This window comes from Orycteropus afer, unplaced genomic scaffold (assembly GCF_000298275.1).
Source record: "Orycteropus afer afer isolate SDZICR_OR568_19922 unplaced genomic scaffold, OryAfe1.0 scaffold00109, whole genome shotgun sequence".
NCBI lineage: Eukaryota > Metazoa > Chordata > Mammalia > Tubulidentata > Orycteropodidae > Orycteropus > Orycteropus afer.
The window spans coordinates 5,182,806-5,202,095 of NW_006921696.1; the positions used below are offsets into that span (position 1 = coordinate 5,182,806).

Sequence of the window (19,290 nt, forward strand, 5' to 3'; positions counted from 1 at the left end):
AGTGGCTGGTGGGTTTGAACCGCCAGCCGTCTGGTTAGCAGGCAAGTGTCTTAGCCACTATGCTACCAGATACTGCCTCAAAAACCCAAGGCGAGGTCTCTATGAGTCAAATCGACTTGACAGCAGTGAGTTTGTTTTTTTATTCTATTATATCAGTTACCAGGAAAAGATACAGAATTTTATAGGGCCTGAAATTTTGACAACGTGAAAGTCTCCTTCCAGAAAAAGAATAAACTGGATCTTTTAAAAATCACAAGTTATAGTAGGATGGTTTAAAGTATCTAAAACAATTGCAGATCACATAAACCCAAATCATTAACCCAAACTAAATGCATCGCTTACTCAACTTTTTCTTAGCCTGATCCCTGAAATGCCCACATCTACTCCAACATCACTTCAAAGTTTATTTAACTAGTGACCTTTTGGGGTGGGGGGAAAGGAGGGGGCAACAGGGAGGACGGACCATATACTCTTCCCTGCCCTTCTTTGTATAAGGCTTTCTGTTTGTAAAATAATCTGTGCATCTACTATACCTATTATAGGAAGGATTAGGTGTTCTCAAGCATAAATAATATGAAATAGGATAAGAAAAAATAATTTTAAAAAGAATGGCTAGAGGAGAACAGAATAGTAGCTGAAAAACAGTAACTTATTGATCTAAGAATAGCATTAAAAAAAAAAAAAAAAAAAATCACCATCAAGTTGATTCATGTGTATTAGAATAGACTGTGCTCCACAGGGGTCAATGGCTGGTTTTTCAGAAGTAGATCACCTGGCCTTTCCCCAAGATGCCTTGGCGGGACTCAAAGCTCCAACTTTCCAGTTAGCAGCCAAGCACATTAACCATCTGTATCACCCAATGACTCCAAAATATAACATTAACAGTAATCAGAACTTCCTAAATTTATGCGTAGGGACTTCTCTTGAGCCAAAGTAATTAAAATACAAAAATAAAAAATCAATTTCAACCTTTGGCTTATTGCATAAACTGTAATTCGTTAAGGCAATGTGTTCAATCAAAGAAGTCTTGACATGTGAATTCTGTCTTCCTGAGTTCATCAATACCTTTGACCTGAATTCCAAGCTTTTTGAGGGCTTCTTCTACAGACTGGCTTTCTCGTTTTCTCATAAAGCCATTATCAATGTGCACAGCAATGACCTGATCTTGATTCAAAGCACGATTCAGCAAAGCTGTACAAACTGTTGAGTCTACTCCACCACTGAGTAAAACCTACAAAGGGAAATGAAAACTCAAATTGAACAGAATAAACAAAAAGACAATAAAAATTATTAAACTGTTTCTAAGAGCACTGTTAGTATCAAAGGTGTATCTGGTAACTGAAAAAGCACTTGGAACAGTCTAACTCACAAAAAGTATGTTCACCCTGTAAACATCTAAAGGCTATGTTGAGGAAACAGCTCTAGGTTCTAACATTACTGACATAAATTTGTAAACTTCATATGACAAATTGCTTACCAAAACTTTTGATGTGCCTACTCTCTCTTTGATCTCTCGTATACATTCAAGTTCTCTGTTCTGCACAGTGAAGGTCCCACTGCACCCAGCTATATCATAGAGGAAATTCTTCAGTATTACTTTCCCATTTTCTGTAAGGCCAACTTCAGGATGGAACTGTGCTCCATATAATTTTTTAGTTTCATTTGCTATACCTTTATAGAGAAAATAGTCAGATATTAAAATTTTTCATGTTAAAAACACTCAACGAATACCCCCAATAATTATTCAAAGTTTCTTCCATTATAAATGTTAGAAGTGACACAGTTTACTGGATATCTGGTCACAGGAAAAAAGATACATAGTACAAAACTGCACTGCCATAATCTTGCCCACCTCTACAAATAGGAGTCAGTACTGAGCCCTCAAACTTCTCTATACACACTCGAGGCTTCATAGTCTCATAGCTTTAAATTCTACCATACGCTGTTAAACTTCCAAATTTATAGCTCCAGTCCAGTTTTCTTCTCTACAGTCCAGACTCGTGTATACAACTGCCTGCTCAACACCAAAATAGATGTCAGAAGAGATTCTGAAACTTGCTCTTGAATAGAGTGGCTAAAGTGAATGGAGGAAATGACAAAATACAAGAGCTGAACAGAAGACTTCAAAGGGCAGCTCAAGAAGACAAAGTAAATTACTGTAATGAAATGTGCAAAGAACGAGAGTTAGAAAACCAAAAAGAAAGAACATACTCGGCATTTCTCAAGCTGAAGGTATAGAAGAAAAAATTCAACCCTCAAATTGCAATACTGAAGGATTCTATGGGAAAACACTGAATGATGCACAAAGCATCAAAAGAAGACGGAAGGAATAGACATTGTACCAAAAAGTGATCAATGTTCAACCATTTTAGGAAGCAGCATATGATCAAGAACCAATGGTAGTTAAGGAAGAAGTCTAAACCGCACTAAACGCATTGGCAAAAAACAAGGCTCCCAGAATACCCAATCAACAAATGGATGTAATGCTGGAAGCACTCATCTGTCTATGCCAAGAAATTTGGAAGACAGCTACTCAGCCAACTGGCTGGAAGAGATACATACTGGTGCCATTGCAAAGACAGGTGATCCAACAGAATATGGAAATTATCAAATAATATCATTACTATCACACACAAGTAAAATCTTAGTGAAGATAATTCAAAAACGGTTGCAGCAGTGTATTGACAGAGAACTTCCAGAAATTCAAACCAGATTCAGAAAAGGACAGGGAACAAGGGATATCACTGCTGATGTCAGACAGATCTGGGCTGAAAGCAAAGTACACAACTTCTTATTATGTTTTACTTACTATGCAAAAGCATTTGACTGTGTGGATCATAACAAATTATGTATAGCATTGCAAAGAATAGGAACTCCAGAACACTTAACTGTGTTCAAGAGGAATCTATACATAAACCAGGAGGCCGTCATTTGAACAGAACAAGGGGACATTGCATGATTTAAAATCAGGAAGGGTATACTCAGGGTTGTATGTTTTCACCATACTTATTCAAACCATATACTTAGCAAATAATCTGAGAAGCCAGACTATATAAAGAAGAACGCATTATCAGGATGGGAGGAATCATTAACAATCTACAATATGCAGATGACACAACCTTATTTGCTGAAAGGCAAGAAGACTTGAAGCACTTACTGACGAAGATCAAAGACTACAGACTTCAGTATGGATTACACCTCAACATAAAACAAAAATCCTCACAACTGGACTAATAAGTAGCACCATGATACATGGAGAAAAGACTGAAGTTGTCAGAGATTTCATTTTTCTTGAATCCACAGTCAATCACCATGGAAGCAGCAGTCAAGAAATTAGGCATTATAGTGTACTAGGCAAATCTACTGCAAAAGACCACTTTTAAAGTGTTGAAAAGCAAAGCTGTCACTTTAAAGACTAAGATGTGCCTGATCCATGTCATGGTATTTTCAATCACCTCATATGTATATGGAAGTTGGACAATGAATAAGGAAGACCATAGAAAAGCTGATGTCTTTGAATTGTGCTGTTGGAGAAGAATGCTAAAAATACTATGGACTGCCAGAAGAACGAACAATTCTGTCCTAAAGAAGAGTGGCCAGAATGTTCCTTGGAAACAAAAACGGCCAGACTTCTCACCTACTTTGGTCATGTTGTGAGAAAGGACCATTCCCTGGAGAAGGATATCACGGTAAAGAAGAGGGTCTGTGAAAAACAGTAAGCCTCTGAATGAAATGGATTGACACAGTGCCTGAAACGATAGGCTCACATACAGCATGAATTGTGAGGATGGCACAGGACCAGGCAGTGTTTCGTTTTGTTGTACACAGAGTCACTCTGAGTTGGAGCCTACTCGACAGAACCTAAAAACACTCAAAACCTTGATTTTGATGTCTAATGAGGCATCACAAATACCTGCAGTCTTTCCCATCACGTAAACAGAAACTTCATCCTCTGTTGCTATACATTCTATCTCACTCCAACAGCATAACCTTTTTCTCTCCCTTCAAAATGTATCAGAATCCAATCATTCCTTACCATTTCCATCTCTATCACCCAGGTCCAAGACGCCACGGTGTCTCTCCTGATTACTGCAACAGATTTCCAGCTGATCTCCCTGCTTGTCCTTGCTTCTGTCTCTTTTCTCCTCACTACAGCCAGGGTGAGCCTGAGATTAAACCATGTCTCTCCTTTGTTCAAAATCCTACCTCGCTGCAAGTAAACCAAAGTTTTCACAATGCCCTTAAAGGCCTTGCATGGTCTGGCTCTCTACTAACTCTATGACCTTGTCTTTTACCACATTCCCCTTCCTTACTCTGTTCCAACCACAATAGTCTCTTTGCTGTTCCTCAAATATGGTCTCATTCTAGGAAATATGCACTTACTATTTCCCTTGCCTAGAATGATCTTCCCCGAAATATCCAAAGGGGTCAGTCTTAGGAATATATAAATTTTATATAAAATAGTAACAACCCTAATCATACATACATCCTCTAAAACTTAGCCTCTTTCCTCTACTTTTTTTTCTTCAATGTAGTTAAACACTATCTGAGATAAGACAATTTCTGTTATTTGTCCATTATCTGTGCCTACCCAACTAGAATGTTGAGCAGTGATTTTTGTCTATGCTGCTCATTACTACTGTAACACTGTGCTGTCTTTGGTACATAGCAGGCATTATTAATCTTCCACAATTGTTGATCTTTTTATGACCTAAAAACTTTTCAGTATGAAAACCATTCTTCACAAATCCTATGTGAATATGCTAGTCTTAATTATACAGATTACTATAGTTCAGTTTAACATGATCAATGTTTTTTCACTTATTATTAATGTTCTGCATATCAAACATAAACTTTATTGACAACCTTACTTGTTTCCTTTCCTGACTTCTAGAATTAGTGATTATTCACTATTCTATTTCTAGAATTAGTGATTATTTGTATAGTAACCAAGCCAAAATCTCACATTGCAAAAAAATAAATTCTTCTTTCTCAAAAAAGTAGAAAACCACAAATAGTTTAGACCAGGAGTTGGCAAACTGTGTGTAAATGGCTGGGTAGTAAATATTTTAATGCCTTATGAATCACATACCATTCTTTTTAACTTTTTAAATATAACTCTTTAATAAATCTAAAAACTGCTGGACATACAAATACAAGATACAGGTTGCACCTGACCCACAGGCCATTGTTTGCCAGTCCCTGGTTAAGACAAATGACCTAAGTGCTTAGTCTGTTTTGCATAAGCACAAGATACATGCCTACGTATTACCTAGGATAGGCAAAAAGCAGGCAACTATGAATATACCATGGTAAGAAGCTGCATAGTGCTCAAACTTTTACTGAGTTGTGTAAGTACAGCTTTGTGATATGTTTGAAAAACTTTTATTACAATAAATATTTGCAAAAGTATTTCAGAACAAAACAATAACTGATTTCTAGATAATCCTTCTGATAATAATTTTCCTTCATAAAATTAATGGTTGACTTTTCCACATTTAGAATATCTTCCAAAAAGAAGGAAAACCAAAAACACTACCTCATATAAAAGCATATACATAGACTATGAAGATAACTTTAAAAAAAAAATAAAAAGAATCCACAAAATTTTTAGAATTCTCACCTGCTACAATGTTTCCAGAACGTGCCACAACTTTGAATCCATCAGCTACCTTGTCTACACTATCTCCATGTGTAAGCAAAACAATTTCTTCCTTCTGAAGGCCCCTAAACATAAAAAATTTAAAATACAACAAAGACATGATTAATGGGTTCTTTGGCTTTAGAAATTTAAGTTGCCATATGTATAGATCAGAAAAATAGAAAAAAATATGTAACACTGTAACACTGCTAGAAATTAAATTCATTCTGTCCATTATAAAAATTTTTTACATGAGAAAATTAAATATCAAAAAACACAATCTGTGAAAAATTGAAAACAGAAAAAAATAAGTTCATATACCACATACACAGAAAGAAGTGTCAGAAGAGTTTAAATTAGTAACTTTAACATTCTATCCCTACTGGGGTTCCATTTAAGAAGAGAAGGCATTTGAAAGATCTTATACTTCACTCATTAGTCATGTTAGTAGAGTAGCAGTAGTACTAACAGTGATTCTGCAGCTCTGATATGTACAGTATAGGTATTTGTATACTATGTGTCGTTGCTTAAATGTGCTGAGTTGATTTCAACTCATACTGACCCTGCAGGACAGAGTAGAACTGCCTCACAGAATTTCCTAGGCTATAATCTACAAGGTTGCTACTAGCTGAAATTGACTCCACTGAGCCACTAGGGCTCCCTTTACATACTGTAGGTTAAAACAAATAATATAATTAATAATCAAGATTTTGAGCATAAGCAAAAAGGGACAAGAAAAAGAGTTAGATAAAAACCCTATAATCTTTAGTTTTATTTTTTAATAATTGTTGTTGTTGTTGTTGTTATGTGCCGTCAAGTCGGCCCCGACTCATAACACACTAATGATTTTGGTTTATTTTTCTGAAAGAAAACCTATCTCCTAACCCCCCCTCCACTGAAAAGATTTATAAATCATGATAATCCAGTAACAAGGAAGACTTCTAGTGCTCAACAAACAACGTCACAAAACAAAATATATAGGAATTATTGTATAATGTATAGGAATGGAAACCCAATTTACTCTGTAAACTTTCACTCAAATCACAATAAAAAAATTAAAAAAGAAAGAGGGAGAGGGAGTTTATTATAGATTTAAAAGAGATGTAAGAAACATTAAACAACTGCTGTGTGCTCTTTTTCTGGATCTTGATTCAAACAAATCAATCGTAAAAATGAGGTCACCACTTCAAAGGAACTAGGGGACTGGAACCACCCAGTGAGAATGATCTGTACAGATGCCAAGTTGACAAGGGATGGAACTGTGGTAGTTCAGTTTGTGTGTCAACTTGGCTAGGCCTGGTTGAGTGGCTGGGCAGCTGCATGTATTCGCCATTATGAGACAGGTAATCAACTCCACGGTGGAATCTACTGTGAGCAGCTGAGTAACTGCCTTAGGGATCTGGTCTGCTGCTTCCTGTAAGAAGCCTTGGGGAATGATCTCTAGCTTACGGCATGCTTGGACCCTGCATGTAGCCGTGTCATTCAGCAGTCTGCCATGCTCTGCCGACCTTGGGACTTAAAATGGACTTAAATTAATGGTTTGCCGTGTGGTTTGGTAACCTCAGGACTGTGCCTTTTTACTTGTCAACCTTGGGCTTGGCAGCCTCAGCAGCCAGCATCTGTCTGAGTGAAGAAAAGCATCTAGCTCCAGTGGGCCGGGAACAGGAGGCAGAGCTGGACCCCAAGGCTAAGGGGCTTTCATCCAGCTCCTAGAGCCTGGCACTTTGAATTTGGACTTAAAGCCTCCAAATTGTAAGAATAAACTCCTGTTTGTTAAGACCATCCCATTTGTGGTATATATTCCTGTCAGAGTGGCACTAGGTAACCAGAACACATGGCTTAACTTTCAACCAAATAATAAGCCTACACAGTGAATAATTATACCAGGTAGGTATATTTATTAGAACAATCAACCAAGGGAAAGCAGAAGAGCAGCATTTGTGTAGGGAAAAGGCTCAGAAGGTAGGAATGCATGGGAAAGAAGAATATAGGGCAAAAGTAACCACAGGGAAGATGTGGTGCAGTGAATTGCTTGATATGGCCCTTCATTCAGTGATGTGTTGTAAATCCTATTATCCACGCCTGTTGGGGTGGTGTGGTAGTTAAGGTTGGGTGTCAACTTGGCTGGACAGCTGGCAGTAGTCGTTCCCTACAATGACTGGCAATTGGCTCTGTGGTTGGATTTGCCTTGAGCTGTGGATTGTTAAAGCTGTCTACTTGGGTTATTTCTACACAGGTGGAATGTATCTTGAGTCCTGCCTTGCTGAAGGGTGTAGTTCAAATCACCACCCTTAGCATCCTTGAGGGTATACCTACGAATCTTCGGGGAAAGTTCGCCCTCCTCTTGTTCTGGTTCTGTGTTTTGGCTCATCCTCATCTCATGCCTGGATTTGGGACAGCAGCCATCATCTGATCTGCTGACTGAGGGTCATCAAACCCTGAGAAGTGGGAGGATCCTCCAGACCCACTCACCGGACCTGGGACTCACCAGCCTGCCAGACTCCACCACCACTACTACTACATGAGACAATCCCTTGGGGGTCTGTGAGTTCTGTGAGGCATTACAGCAAAATACAGAACACTAAGACGGGGGAAATTACGGGGAGGAGGAGGAGGAGTTAATGTTTGAAATGATGGAGTGGCACGGTAGTTTGGACACTTGGGACATCTTTAACCTCCACCTTATGGGGACCACCGACCTTGTGCTGATCTTTCTGAGAAATTATTCAAGCATGTGGGAAAAGAGGTGTTACATGGTAGGGATTGCAATCAATAATATATAAAATATCATATATGTCAATATATATATATATATATATATATAAAATCTGTATAAACTGTTGAATGGAAAATGAATTTGCTATGTAAACTTCCATCCAAATCACATTAAAAGTTAAGGGAAAAAACTGTGTCTATATACAAAATAAACCTATAAAAATAATTAGCACAAAAACGATAATATTCAGTCACTCAGTGTGCACACTCATTGACAACAGCCTGCATTTTTACAGACTTAATGGAGACAGAAAATATGGTTTCAAAATAAAAATAAAATTCTGGTAAAAAAAAAAACGGTAAGTAACTCTCCAGTAGTCTCCCAACATAAAACACTCAAAAAAAGAAAGCAAGTGACTAAACACACATTTTCTAGTCCTTAAGAAAATGGTCACAAAACTTAGTTTTATTATTTTTCAGCCAAGAAGATAAATGATTATAGTAAACTGGAAAACCACTCATTCATCAATTTTTAAATAGATTAGTGCTACAATATATTTAACACCTACCAATAAAACAAGTAATACATTCACTGTATTAAAAATATTATATACCAAAGTACAGTTCTGCCTCACTATAAATAAGCTGAGGAGGGGGGAAATGAAACACATACTGAGTAATGAGTCCAGCTAATGGATGGCTTTCTCAGCACTTGGCAAGAAATTGGTGAAGATGTATGCACACACACAGAATAGACACAGCAGAGTTTAAAACATTATGCATTTGCCATATCTGACAGAGCCATGTACAGAATCATGGAAAACTATATATCACAAGGACAATCCCTAATAGGGTTCTATGACTGCATAGATGTCTTCAAGTTATTTCATAAGTGCTGTCATTATTTCTAACTTGCATTACTTACCTCAGCTGATTTGATATTCAACTGGGAGGCAAATACAATCATTATATATGTGGTTACTATTGTGGCCTTCATTTTGTTTAAGGGTCACAGAACCTCCAATTCTAAGAGTACCAACTTTAAATTAGTTAATCCACTACCATTCTTATCCATCTGAAAACATCTGTAATACCTGAATAGTGAACATGTGTTATCCACACTAATGTTGAAGACTCCATCTTCTCTAACACTTTTTTTGTGGACAGTACCTCCAAATACTTTATTCATCATCTGTTCAAAAAGAAAATAAACTGATGTTAAAAGAACATAGCTAAAAAAAAACGTCAATTTTGTCAGGATGACTGAACAATTTTTATTACCTGTTCTCAGGATACCTGTTGTTTATGGCCAAAAATCAAAAGGAGTTTGATAAACATAGATAACCTGGTATTGTACATAATTACATAGTTATTAGGAGGCAAATGATTAAACAAAATTGGATTAGAAATTTGACCTGAGATTAATTTCTGTTAACTAGTGACAGATTTTCCCTTTGGTGTACTTTAACTAATTCCTGTTAAAAATGGAGATTTCTTTAATACTTACATCTTGAGTGTAATTTAAAACCATTTTAAAAGATACTGTGAGCTATTATAACCTTGGAAAAAGCTAGAGTAGACAACAAGAAGAGCTATGGTACCAAGGACAACTACTACTCACTGCTGTTAAGTTGTTTCCGACTCATAGTGACCCCTTCCTTGGGTTTCCAAGGCAGTATCACTATGGAAGTACATTGCCCAATGCCTTCTGGTTAGCAGTCAAATGCCTTAGGCACTACTAGACAGGTACAAATTACTCCAGGCTATTTAATCTTTGGCTACAAAGGAACAGTCTAAAAGCCTGCTGTAGGCTGTGCTATAGAACTGAGTAAGCAAGAAAATCTTGACTTCCAATTAAACTCATTTGTTCAAATCCCAAACTCGTACAGATTCTTCTATTTCAAATGGTCTCTTTACTCTATCCCTGCAGTATCAATCAACTTTCTTTCCTTATACTTCATTTATTGATGCCCTAAAAACTCCATACCAAACAAATACACACAAGACCTTTGCAAACAAAACCTGCACTGATACAATCACTTCAACAGAGGTTAGTATGTACATTCCACAACATACATTGTGAGATATCTGCTGAAATAATGAATGATGCAGGATGACCCAGCATCTGGCAGAGAAAGCTAGATAAATGTTCAATCTTAAAATAAATAAAGGCATATTCTTCAAAACCAGCAACAGAGACTGCCTTCTGTATTCTCCTCTTAGACATTCACAATAAACTTCCCCACAATAAAGGTTTGGATAAGCTCAAGTAAATAAACTTGAGAAGCTTTGTTTAACACAGTATTTCCCAAACTAAAAACTTAGACATAAAATATTTTCCATAGTGTATCTATTGACATAGAGTTTAGGAAACACTGCTACACTTTAGTCAATCCCCTCACCTCTTGTCCATCTTCCAGTGTCTCTTTTATGGATCTATCAACGTAAGGTGCTAAAATGCAAATATGATTGTGTTCGTCCATGATTAAATTCTTCAATGGTTAGTTTCTAGCATCTATAACAAGGGCTGGCAAATATCTTAGGTAACAGGCCAGAAAACAAATATTTTCACCTTGGCAGGCCTTACTGTCTCTGTAGCAACTATTCAACTCTGTCATGTAGCACAAAAACAGCCAGAGACAGTACTTAAGAAAATGGCATGGCTCTGTTCCAGTAAAACTTTATTTATGGACACTGAAATGTGAATTTCATATAATTATCAAGTGTCCTTTTTTATTTTTTTAAATCTTTTCCAACCACTTACAAACATGAAAACCACTCTCTGTTTGCAGGTCATACAAACACAAGCAGCGGGGTGGATCTGGCCTCCAGTCTGTACTTTGCTGATCCTTATTTTACAGGATAAAGTCTGAGTTCTTTATAGCAAATACAGTACATCTCAATACATTAAAAAAAAAAAAAAAAAAAACTCACTGCCATCAAGTCGATTCTGACTCACAGCGTCTCCCTTTGGATTTCCGAGGTAGTAAATCTTTATGGAAGTAGATTGCCCACTCTTCCTTGCGCAGATTGGCTGATGGGTTAGAACTGCCAATCTACTAGTAAGCGGTCAAATGCCTTAGGCACTACGCCACCAGAGCTCCTTTTTCATACATAATCCCTGTCTAAATTTTGGTTTCATTGCTCACCTTCCCCTTCATTCTCTACTCCATTAATTCCAAACTAGTATGATTACCAAAATAGACCATGTTCTTTCTCTCATGCCTTCAGGTCTCATCATAATCCCAGGAACATAGCAACACTTGGTCTGACTTTTGTGTTTGTCCACCAGGGGAGGTGTTAAATTTTGTTTTCCTCATTACTGTGAGATTCTTATATTTATCTGCCATTTGTACATACTTTACTGTAAAAGCCAGTTCTTGACTTTTATCTATTTTTCTACTGGATCGCCTTTTTATGTATGTGTGCTGGGATTAATTCTTTATATACGTTAAACTTCTGCCAATTATATATATTTGAGATACCTTCTAGATTGCAATTTGTCTCTTTGTTCTTTATGGGTTCACCTGACTTCTTTTATACACCCCTAACAAGGTTTGTCAAGTTATAGTTATTAACAGAATTTTCTCCCCTTTCTCACTCTTCAGTCTAAATCCTATTTAACATCTTGGCAGAGAAGACAGGTAAAAGAGAAGCTGACATAATTGGTGTGATAGATCTGGAGTACTACCTGGATTTCTCTGAGGCACTTGCAATTACAGGAATCCATCTGGAAACCATTTTCTTAAACTATTGTATTAAAACAAAAACTTAGAAAGAACATTATTTTATTATTCATAAAATTATCCTCTCCTCTTCAAACATATATTTAGCTGGATGTTCCACTCTGTAGTTAGGAAACAAAAACAAGCACAAAAGCCATCTGAGCAGGTGAGGTAACTTTTAATTTTACTACAAGCTTCTTAGATTTGTGGAAGCCTTCATTTAGATTTTTTGGGACACTTTATTTTGTATAAAGCACCAACAACCAGAGTTGGAAAATACAGCCTTAGTGATAGAAATGATGTCAGAGATGGCATGACAGAATTTTGAACGCCAACAACTTATTTGTCACAAATACCTTTTTTCAACAACATAAACGGCAGTTACACATGTTGTAGTAGTTAAGGTTGTTGTCAACTTGGCTGGGCCTGACTGAGTAGCTGGGCAGTTGAAGGTAGTTACTCCCATGATGAGACTGGCAACCAACTCCATGGTGAGATCTACCACAAGCAGCTGAGTAACTGCTTTAGGGACTGTGGTCTACTTTCCTTATATAAGCAGCAGCTTTGAGATTAGTCTCTAGCCTTCTGGAATGCTTGAAACTTGCATGTAGCCAAGTTGTTGTTCAACAGCCTGCAATGCCCTGCTGATCTTGGGACTTCAGCATCTGGACTTGGAATTAAGTGGTCTGCCATGTTGTTTGGTAACATTGGGACTGTGCCTTTTTACTTGTCAACACTGGGCTTGTCAGCCTCAACAGCCAGCAGCTGAGTGAAGAAAAGCCTCCAGCTTCAATGGGCCGGGAGCAAGAGGCAGAGCCCAAGGTTGAGGGGCTTTCATCCAGCCCCTAGAGCCTGTCACTTTGAACTCAGACTTAAAGCCTCCAAAATTGTAACAGAATAAACTCCTATTAATCAAACTAATCCATTTGTGGTATATTTCTGTCAGAGCAGCACTCGGTAACAAAACCAAACACTGACCTCACCAGATGACACAGGAATCAGATTGACGACATCTGTGCAAAGAGGTAATTGGAGAAGCTCAATATCTTCAGCCAAAACAAGGCCAAGAACTGACTGTGAAACAGATCATCAAATGCTCACATCCAAGTTCAAGTTGAAGCTAAAGACAATTAAAACAAGTCCATGAGAGCCAAAATATGAACTTGATTATATCCCACTTGAATTTAGAGACCATCTGAAGAATAGATTTGACACACTGAACACCAATAACCAAAAACCAGATGAATTGTGGGATGACATCAAAAACATCATCCATGAAGAAAGCAAAAAGTCATTAAAAGGACAGGAAAAGAAGAAAAGATCAAAATGGATGTCAGAAGAGACTCTGAAAATTGCTCTTCAATGGAGAATAGCTAAAGCAAATGGAAGAAATCACAAGATATAAGAGCTGAACAGAAGATTTCAAAGAGCAGCTTGAAAAGGCAAAGTCAATAATTATAATGAAATGTGCAAAGACCTGGAGTGAGAAAACCCAAAGGGAAGAACATTTCTCAAGGTGAAAGAACTGAAAGGAAAAAATTAAAAAATTCAAGCCTCAAATTGAAATACTGAAAGATTCCATGGGCAAAATATTAAATGATGTAAGAAACATCAAAAGAAGATGAAAGGAATACACAGAATCACTGTACAAAAAAGAATTGGTCAACGTTCATCTATTTCAAGAGGTGGCATAGGATCAAGAACCAACAGTATCGAAGGAAGAAGTCAAAGCTGCACTGAAGTTATTGGCAAAAAACAAAGAATTGATGGAACACCTAATGAGATGTTTCAGCAAATGGATACCACAGTGGAGGAACCTACTCATCTGTGCCAAGAAATCTGGAAGACAGCTACCTGGCCAACTGGCTGACAGAGATCTATATTTGTACTCATGCCAAAAAAAGGTGTTCCAAGAGAATGTGGAAATTATTGAACAATTATCATTAATAACACACGGAAATAAAACATTGCTGAAGATGGTTCAAAAATGGTTGCAGCAATATATTGACAAGGAACTTTCAGAAATGCAAGCTGGATTCAGAAGATGACGTGGAACGAGGGGTATCACTGTTGATGTCAGATGGATCTTGGCTGAAAGCAAAGAATACCAGAAAGATGTTTACTTGTGTTTTATGACTATGTAAAAGCATTTGACCGTGTGCATGATGATAAACTATGGATAACATTGAGAAGAATGGGAATTCCAGAACACTAAATCATGCTCATGAGGAACCCTGTACATAGACCAGGAGGCTGTCATTCAACCAGAACAAGGGGATACTGCATGCTTTAAAATCAAGAAGGGAGTGCATCAGGGTTGTATCCTTTCATCATACTTGTTCATTCTGTATGCTGAACAAATAATCTGAGAAGCTGTACTATACTAAGAACATAGTATCAGGACTGAAAGAAGACTCATTAACAACCTGCAATATGCACATGACACAACCATGCTTGCAAAGTAAAGATGACCTGACGCATTTACTGATGATTATGTATTACACCTCAACATAAAGAAAACAAAAACCCTCACAAATGGACCAATAAACACCATCATAAAAAATGGAGAAAAGATGGAAGTTGTCAAATATTTCATATTACTTGGTTCTACAATCAACACCTATGGAAGCAGCAGTCAAGAAATCAGATGTACTGCACTATGCAAATCTGCTGCAGAAGACCTCTTTCAGGTGCTGAAAACCAACGTGCACCTAAACAAAGCCATGATATTTTCAATCACCTCATATGCATGTAAAATAAAAGCTTGAAAATGAATAAGGAAGACTGAAAAAGAGTTGATGCTTTTGAGTTGTGATGTTGGGTGACGAATACTGAAAGTACCATGGACTGCCAGAAGAACTGCCAAATCTGTCCTGGAAGAAGGGCAGCTGGGATGCTCCTTGGAAGCCCGAATGGCCAAACTTTGTCTCACCTATTTGGTTCATGTTGTCAGAAGGGACCTTTCCCTGGAGAAGGATATCATGCTTGGTAAAGTGGAGGGTCAACAAAAAAGGGGAAGACCCTTAATGAGATGGACTGACAGAATGGTTGCAAAGACAGGCTCCAGTATAGCAGGGATTGTGAGGCTGGAGCAGGACTGGGTAGTGTTTCATTCTGTTGTGTATGGGCTCACTATGAGTCAGAACTGATTGGATGGCACCTGACGATAGCACCACCAACAACAACCAGGGCTCTGAACCTGTTGAATCTGGTTTGACCCTTGCTGAGAATTTGCATTTCCACCCCAGATATACTGAATCAGAATCTACATTTTAACAAGATCACAAGGTGATTCTTATAGATCCCAGGTATACAAAGCTCACTGAACATAAAAGAGGCATTCATTTTTTATTCAACAAATTTATATGACTGCTCTAAGCCACATACTTTCACAGGGATACAGAGCAGAAGAGATTTTTATACACTAATATGGGAATGTAAATTGGGGGGAAATTATCATTACTTTATGACGCTTAAGATATGCATAATAACCCACCATTTCCACTCCAGTTTACCCTAGGCAAAACTTCATATGTACACCACCGGGACACGGTATGAAAATGTTCACGATGGTATTGTCTTACTAGAAACTGGAAAAAGAACAGCAACACTAACAGCGGAATGGATAATTAATTTCTGCTATATTCAAACAACACATTCAATAGTGAAAATGAATAACTTATAATCAAATCAATCAATGTGAATGAGTCTCAAAAACAATGTGGAATAAAAATAATACATATAATAATACATATGGTATGATTTCATTTACATTAATGGTCAATGCGTGAAACTATAACATTATTCAGGAATATAAACATACATACAACAAAATTCAACAAAGTGTTCACCTTTGGCAGCAAAATGGGGAACGTGAATGAAGGAAGATTTAAATGAAATTTCAGAAGTTCAGCTAATATTCTCTTTCTTATGTTGGCTAGATGGAAGGAGTAAATGAGTAATAATCTGTCCTGCAACTGAGCAGGACAAACAGACTTCTTAGCAAAGAATTACTACACAGCAATTAGAAAGGCTCTCTCACAAGAGTTTAATGAGCAGGAGATGGTGGTAGGGAAGACACTGAAGATTCTTAAAATACCAGAATGCCACAGTGGGACCTTTCATGCTATAATTACCTCTTAGTCACCAAAAGTGGCAATCCTTTATAAACAGCACATTAGCAAGATGGCACCATCTACATTAATATTTTAGGGAAAGACAACAGTTTCTGCCCAAAGGATCAGTATCATCTATTGTCCTACTATGAAAGTTCAGATGAAAGACAAAATATTTTATACATTTAACATGCATTTTGTGATAGTAAGATACCCTACTGAATTATGGAAAAATCTGGCTTTGTAATTATATGTGGGGCTGGTAAGGGAGAAAAAATGACCCACCTTCATTTCAAGTAAGGGACTCTTTTACAGACTTATTTCACCATACACGGGTCCTAAAAAGGTATCTTGTGAGATTCTTCCTTACAGTATGTTACAATGTCTCTCAACATAACAAAAACGTAACTGTGCTATATAATCAACACTGACTACTCTTGGAAAGGGAAATCAGTAAACTGTAAATACACTGCATCCCAGAGCAAAGGTAGACTAAAAAAAAAGTTAGCAGTTAGCCAATATTCAACTCAATCAGGAGGCAATCCCTTCTAAGGAAACAGATTTATTACAATACTAAGTGAAAAAATCTAAAAACAAGTGTTCACATGAAGTTATTACCCAAGTCAAATTCATATCACTATTTAGGCTTTTCATAGAATATTAAAAGAGGGAGGGGAATGCTTATTGCCTAGAGAAGAAAATATCTACCATTATAGATTTTATACTTTATATAATTTTAGAACTCAGTATTTCCTCTAATTCAAAGTGGAAAACCATAACAAATGGTTAGCAAGAAATCAGATCTGCTATATTTAATATAATAATCTGCTTCTCATATCAAGAATAGGATAATAACAATAATTACATTCTGACTGAGGTCTTAAAACCTGGTGAGTGGCCATCTATGGTGCAACTATTGATCTCTTCTTATCCAGAGCAAAGAATGGTGAAGAAAATAAATGACACACAGAAATAATTAGCCAAGGGACTAGTGGATCATGGGAACCTCATCCCACAGGACCCTGAGACACCCACAGAACTATTTGCTGCCTGACCACCACTTTGAAAGGGACCAAAATTGAAGATCTTCAATAGTGGGAGATAAACATGGACCAAAACTCAAAATCATAAGAAAAAGACCAGCCTTACTAGTCTGATACAGACTGGTGGAACCCTCGAGACTATGGCCCTCAGCCACTCTTTGTGGCTAGAGCTGAACTCACTCCTGAGGCTCAACTTTCAGCCAAACAACAGACAGGCCTATTGAGGTGAACAATAGCAACAAGAGGTAAAGACTACTTAGAACAATCAACCAGAGATCAAAAGAGCAGCATTTGCCCAGGGATCAAGTGAAAAGAGAGGAATGGATAGGAAAGCAGAAGAAAGGGAAATGGTAACCTAAGGGAGGAGGTAAGAGAAGTGCTGTTACCTTGTGGGGATTGCAATCAATGCCACAAAACACTGTATGTATAAACTATTGAATGGAAAACCAATTTGCTTTGTAAACTTTCACCCAAATCACAGTTAAAAAGTTTTTTTTTTTTTTAATCTCATTCTTATGTGAACACTGATTTATATTTCTTTCCTTCACGGAAAGCTCCATCCAGCAAGGAGAGGAAAATATACTGATCTGTCACTTTCTACTTTTTAAAAAAGCTTCCCTTTGTGCAATATTCATAACAAAGCATAAGTTCAACCAGACTGTTTAACATTTAAAAAAAGACTCATCCTGCTTTGCCTGCTTACTGGAATTCCAAATGATTCTCACTCAAAGGACTTAAAACTCAATCACTGGGAGTAGTGTATACCACATCTTTAGTATTAAGTCATACATTCAAGAAATTGAAAATTAACAGGTAATTCTCGGTAGTTGATTACAGAGGACCAAAACATTATGAGGAAATTGTAAAGTTGATATTTTAATTAACATCAATTCCACTTTAGTCAATGAGAGTCTCACAGTTAGATCAATTTCACTTCTTATCTGATCTGTCCTCCCTTCCAGTTTAGTATGCACTAAGACGGCCATACCACCCTGAACGCGCCCGATCTTGTCTGATCTCGGAAGCTAAGCAGGGTCGGGCCTGGTTAGTACTTGGATGGGAGACCGCCTGGGAATACCGGGTGCTGTAGGCTTGGGAGCTCTGGTAGCATAGTGCCTAAGGCACTTGACTGCTCACTAGAAGGCTGGCGATTCAAACTCACCAGCCACTCCTCAGAAGGAGGGTTGGGCAACCCTACTTCCGTAGTGATAGTGCCTCGGAAACCCAAGGAGGGGTCGTTATGAGTCGGGGCCGACTCGACGGCAAACAACAACAACAACAAGACCAAAAGAGGAGCTCTGATAGAGGTAGTGTCTAAGGCATGTGACTGCTAACCAGAAGGCTGGCAGTTCAAACCCACAAGACACTCCTTGGAAGGAAGGTTGGGCAACCTACGTCCATAGAGATACCACCTCGGAAACCCAAGTAGGGGTTGCTATGAGTCAGATCCAACTCAATGTCAGTGAGCTTGGTTTGTAAGACCAAAAGATAGGAAAAAGAAGTCAAGACAATTCACAAACTGAACAAGTAATTCTGTGGCCATGTATATTTATTTGGCAAACCTTACCACAGTAGAAACTCTCAAGCTAAAAAAATTTAAGTCTTGCTTCTGGTATTAACCAGACTACCACAACAAAATACCACACATTTCAACTTATTATAACTCAGGGGATACTTTCCCAGCTACTCAATTTTCAGGTGTTCTCGTTAAATAAGATACATTACTAAAAATAACCCTCAATAACATTTGTTAAACATCTTTACTTCCTACCTCCTTAGTATATATGTTTTACTGAATAAAATCATTCCTCGGTAATTGACACTTTGGAAGCAATCTTTTTAGCACCTTATTTAAGAACTACATCCTACTTATCTGATAAACCTATACTATTTAACATAGAGTAAACAAAAAAGGTATTGTTTTTGTTGTTGTTGTTGTTGTTAAGTGCTGTTGAGTCATTTCCGACTCATAGCGACCCCATGCACAGCAGAACGAAACACTGCCCGATCCCGCGCCAGCCCCACAATCCCTGCTATACTTGAGCCCATCA

General features: G+C 37.6%; 1 protein-coding gene and 1 non-coding gene across 2 annotated transcripts in view; one reads left to right on the forward strand and one right to left on the reverse strand.

Annotated features, from left to right (window-relative positions):
* The window catches only part of GMPS (guanine monophosphate synthase), a 136,891-nt gene that overhangs the window by 23,984 nt on the left and 93,617 nt on the right, over positions 1–19,290 (reverse strand). The window contains exons 4-7 of the mRNA XM_042781344.1: positions 9,451–9,548; positions 5,624–5,727; positions 1,478–1,671; positions 1,066–1,231 (exon numbers count right to left, since the gene is read on the reverse strand). Of these exons, the coding sequence (XP_042637278.1) occupies positions 1,066–1,231; positions 1,478–1,671; positions 5,624–5,727; positions 9,451–9,548 (562 nt within the window). The remainder of the gene's footprint in view (positions 1–1,065; positions 1,232–1,477; positions 1,672–5,623; positions 5,728–9,450; positions 9,549–19,290) is intronic.
* On the forward strand, positions 18,214–18,332 carry LOC122150243. Its single transcript, XR_006163561.1, has one exon. It is a non-coding gene; the product is annotated as a 5S ribosomal RNA (ribosomal RNA).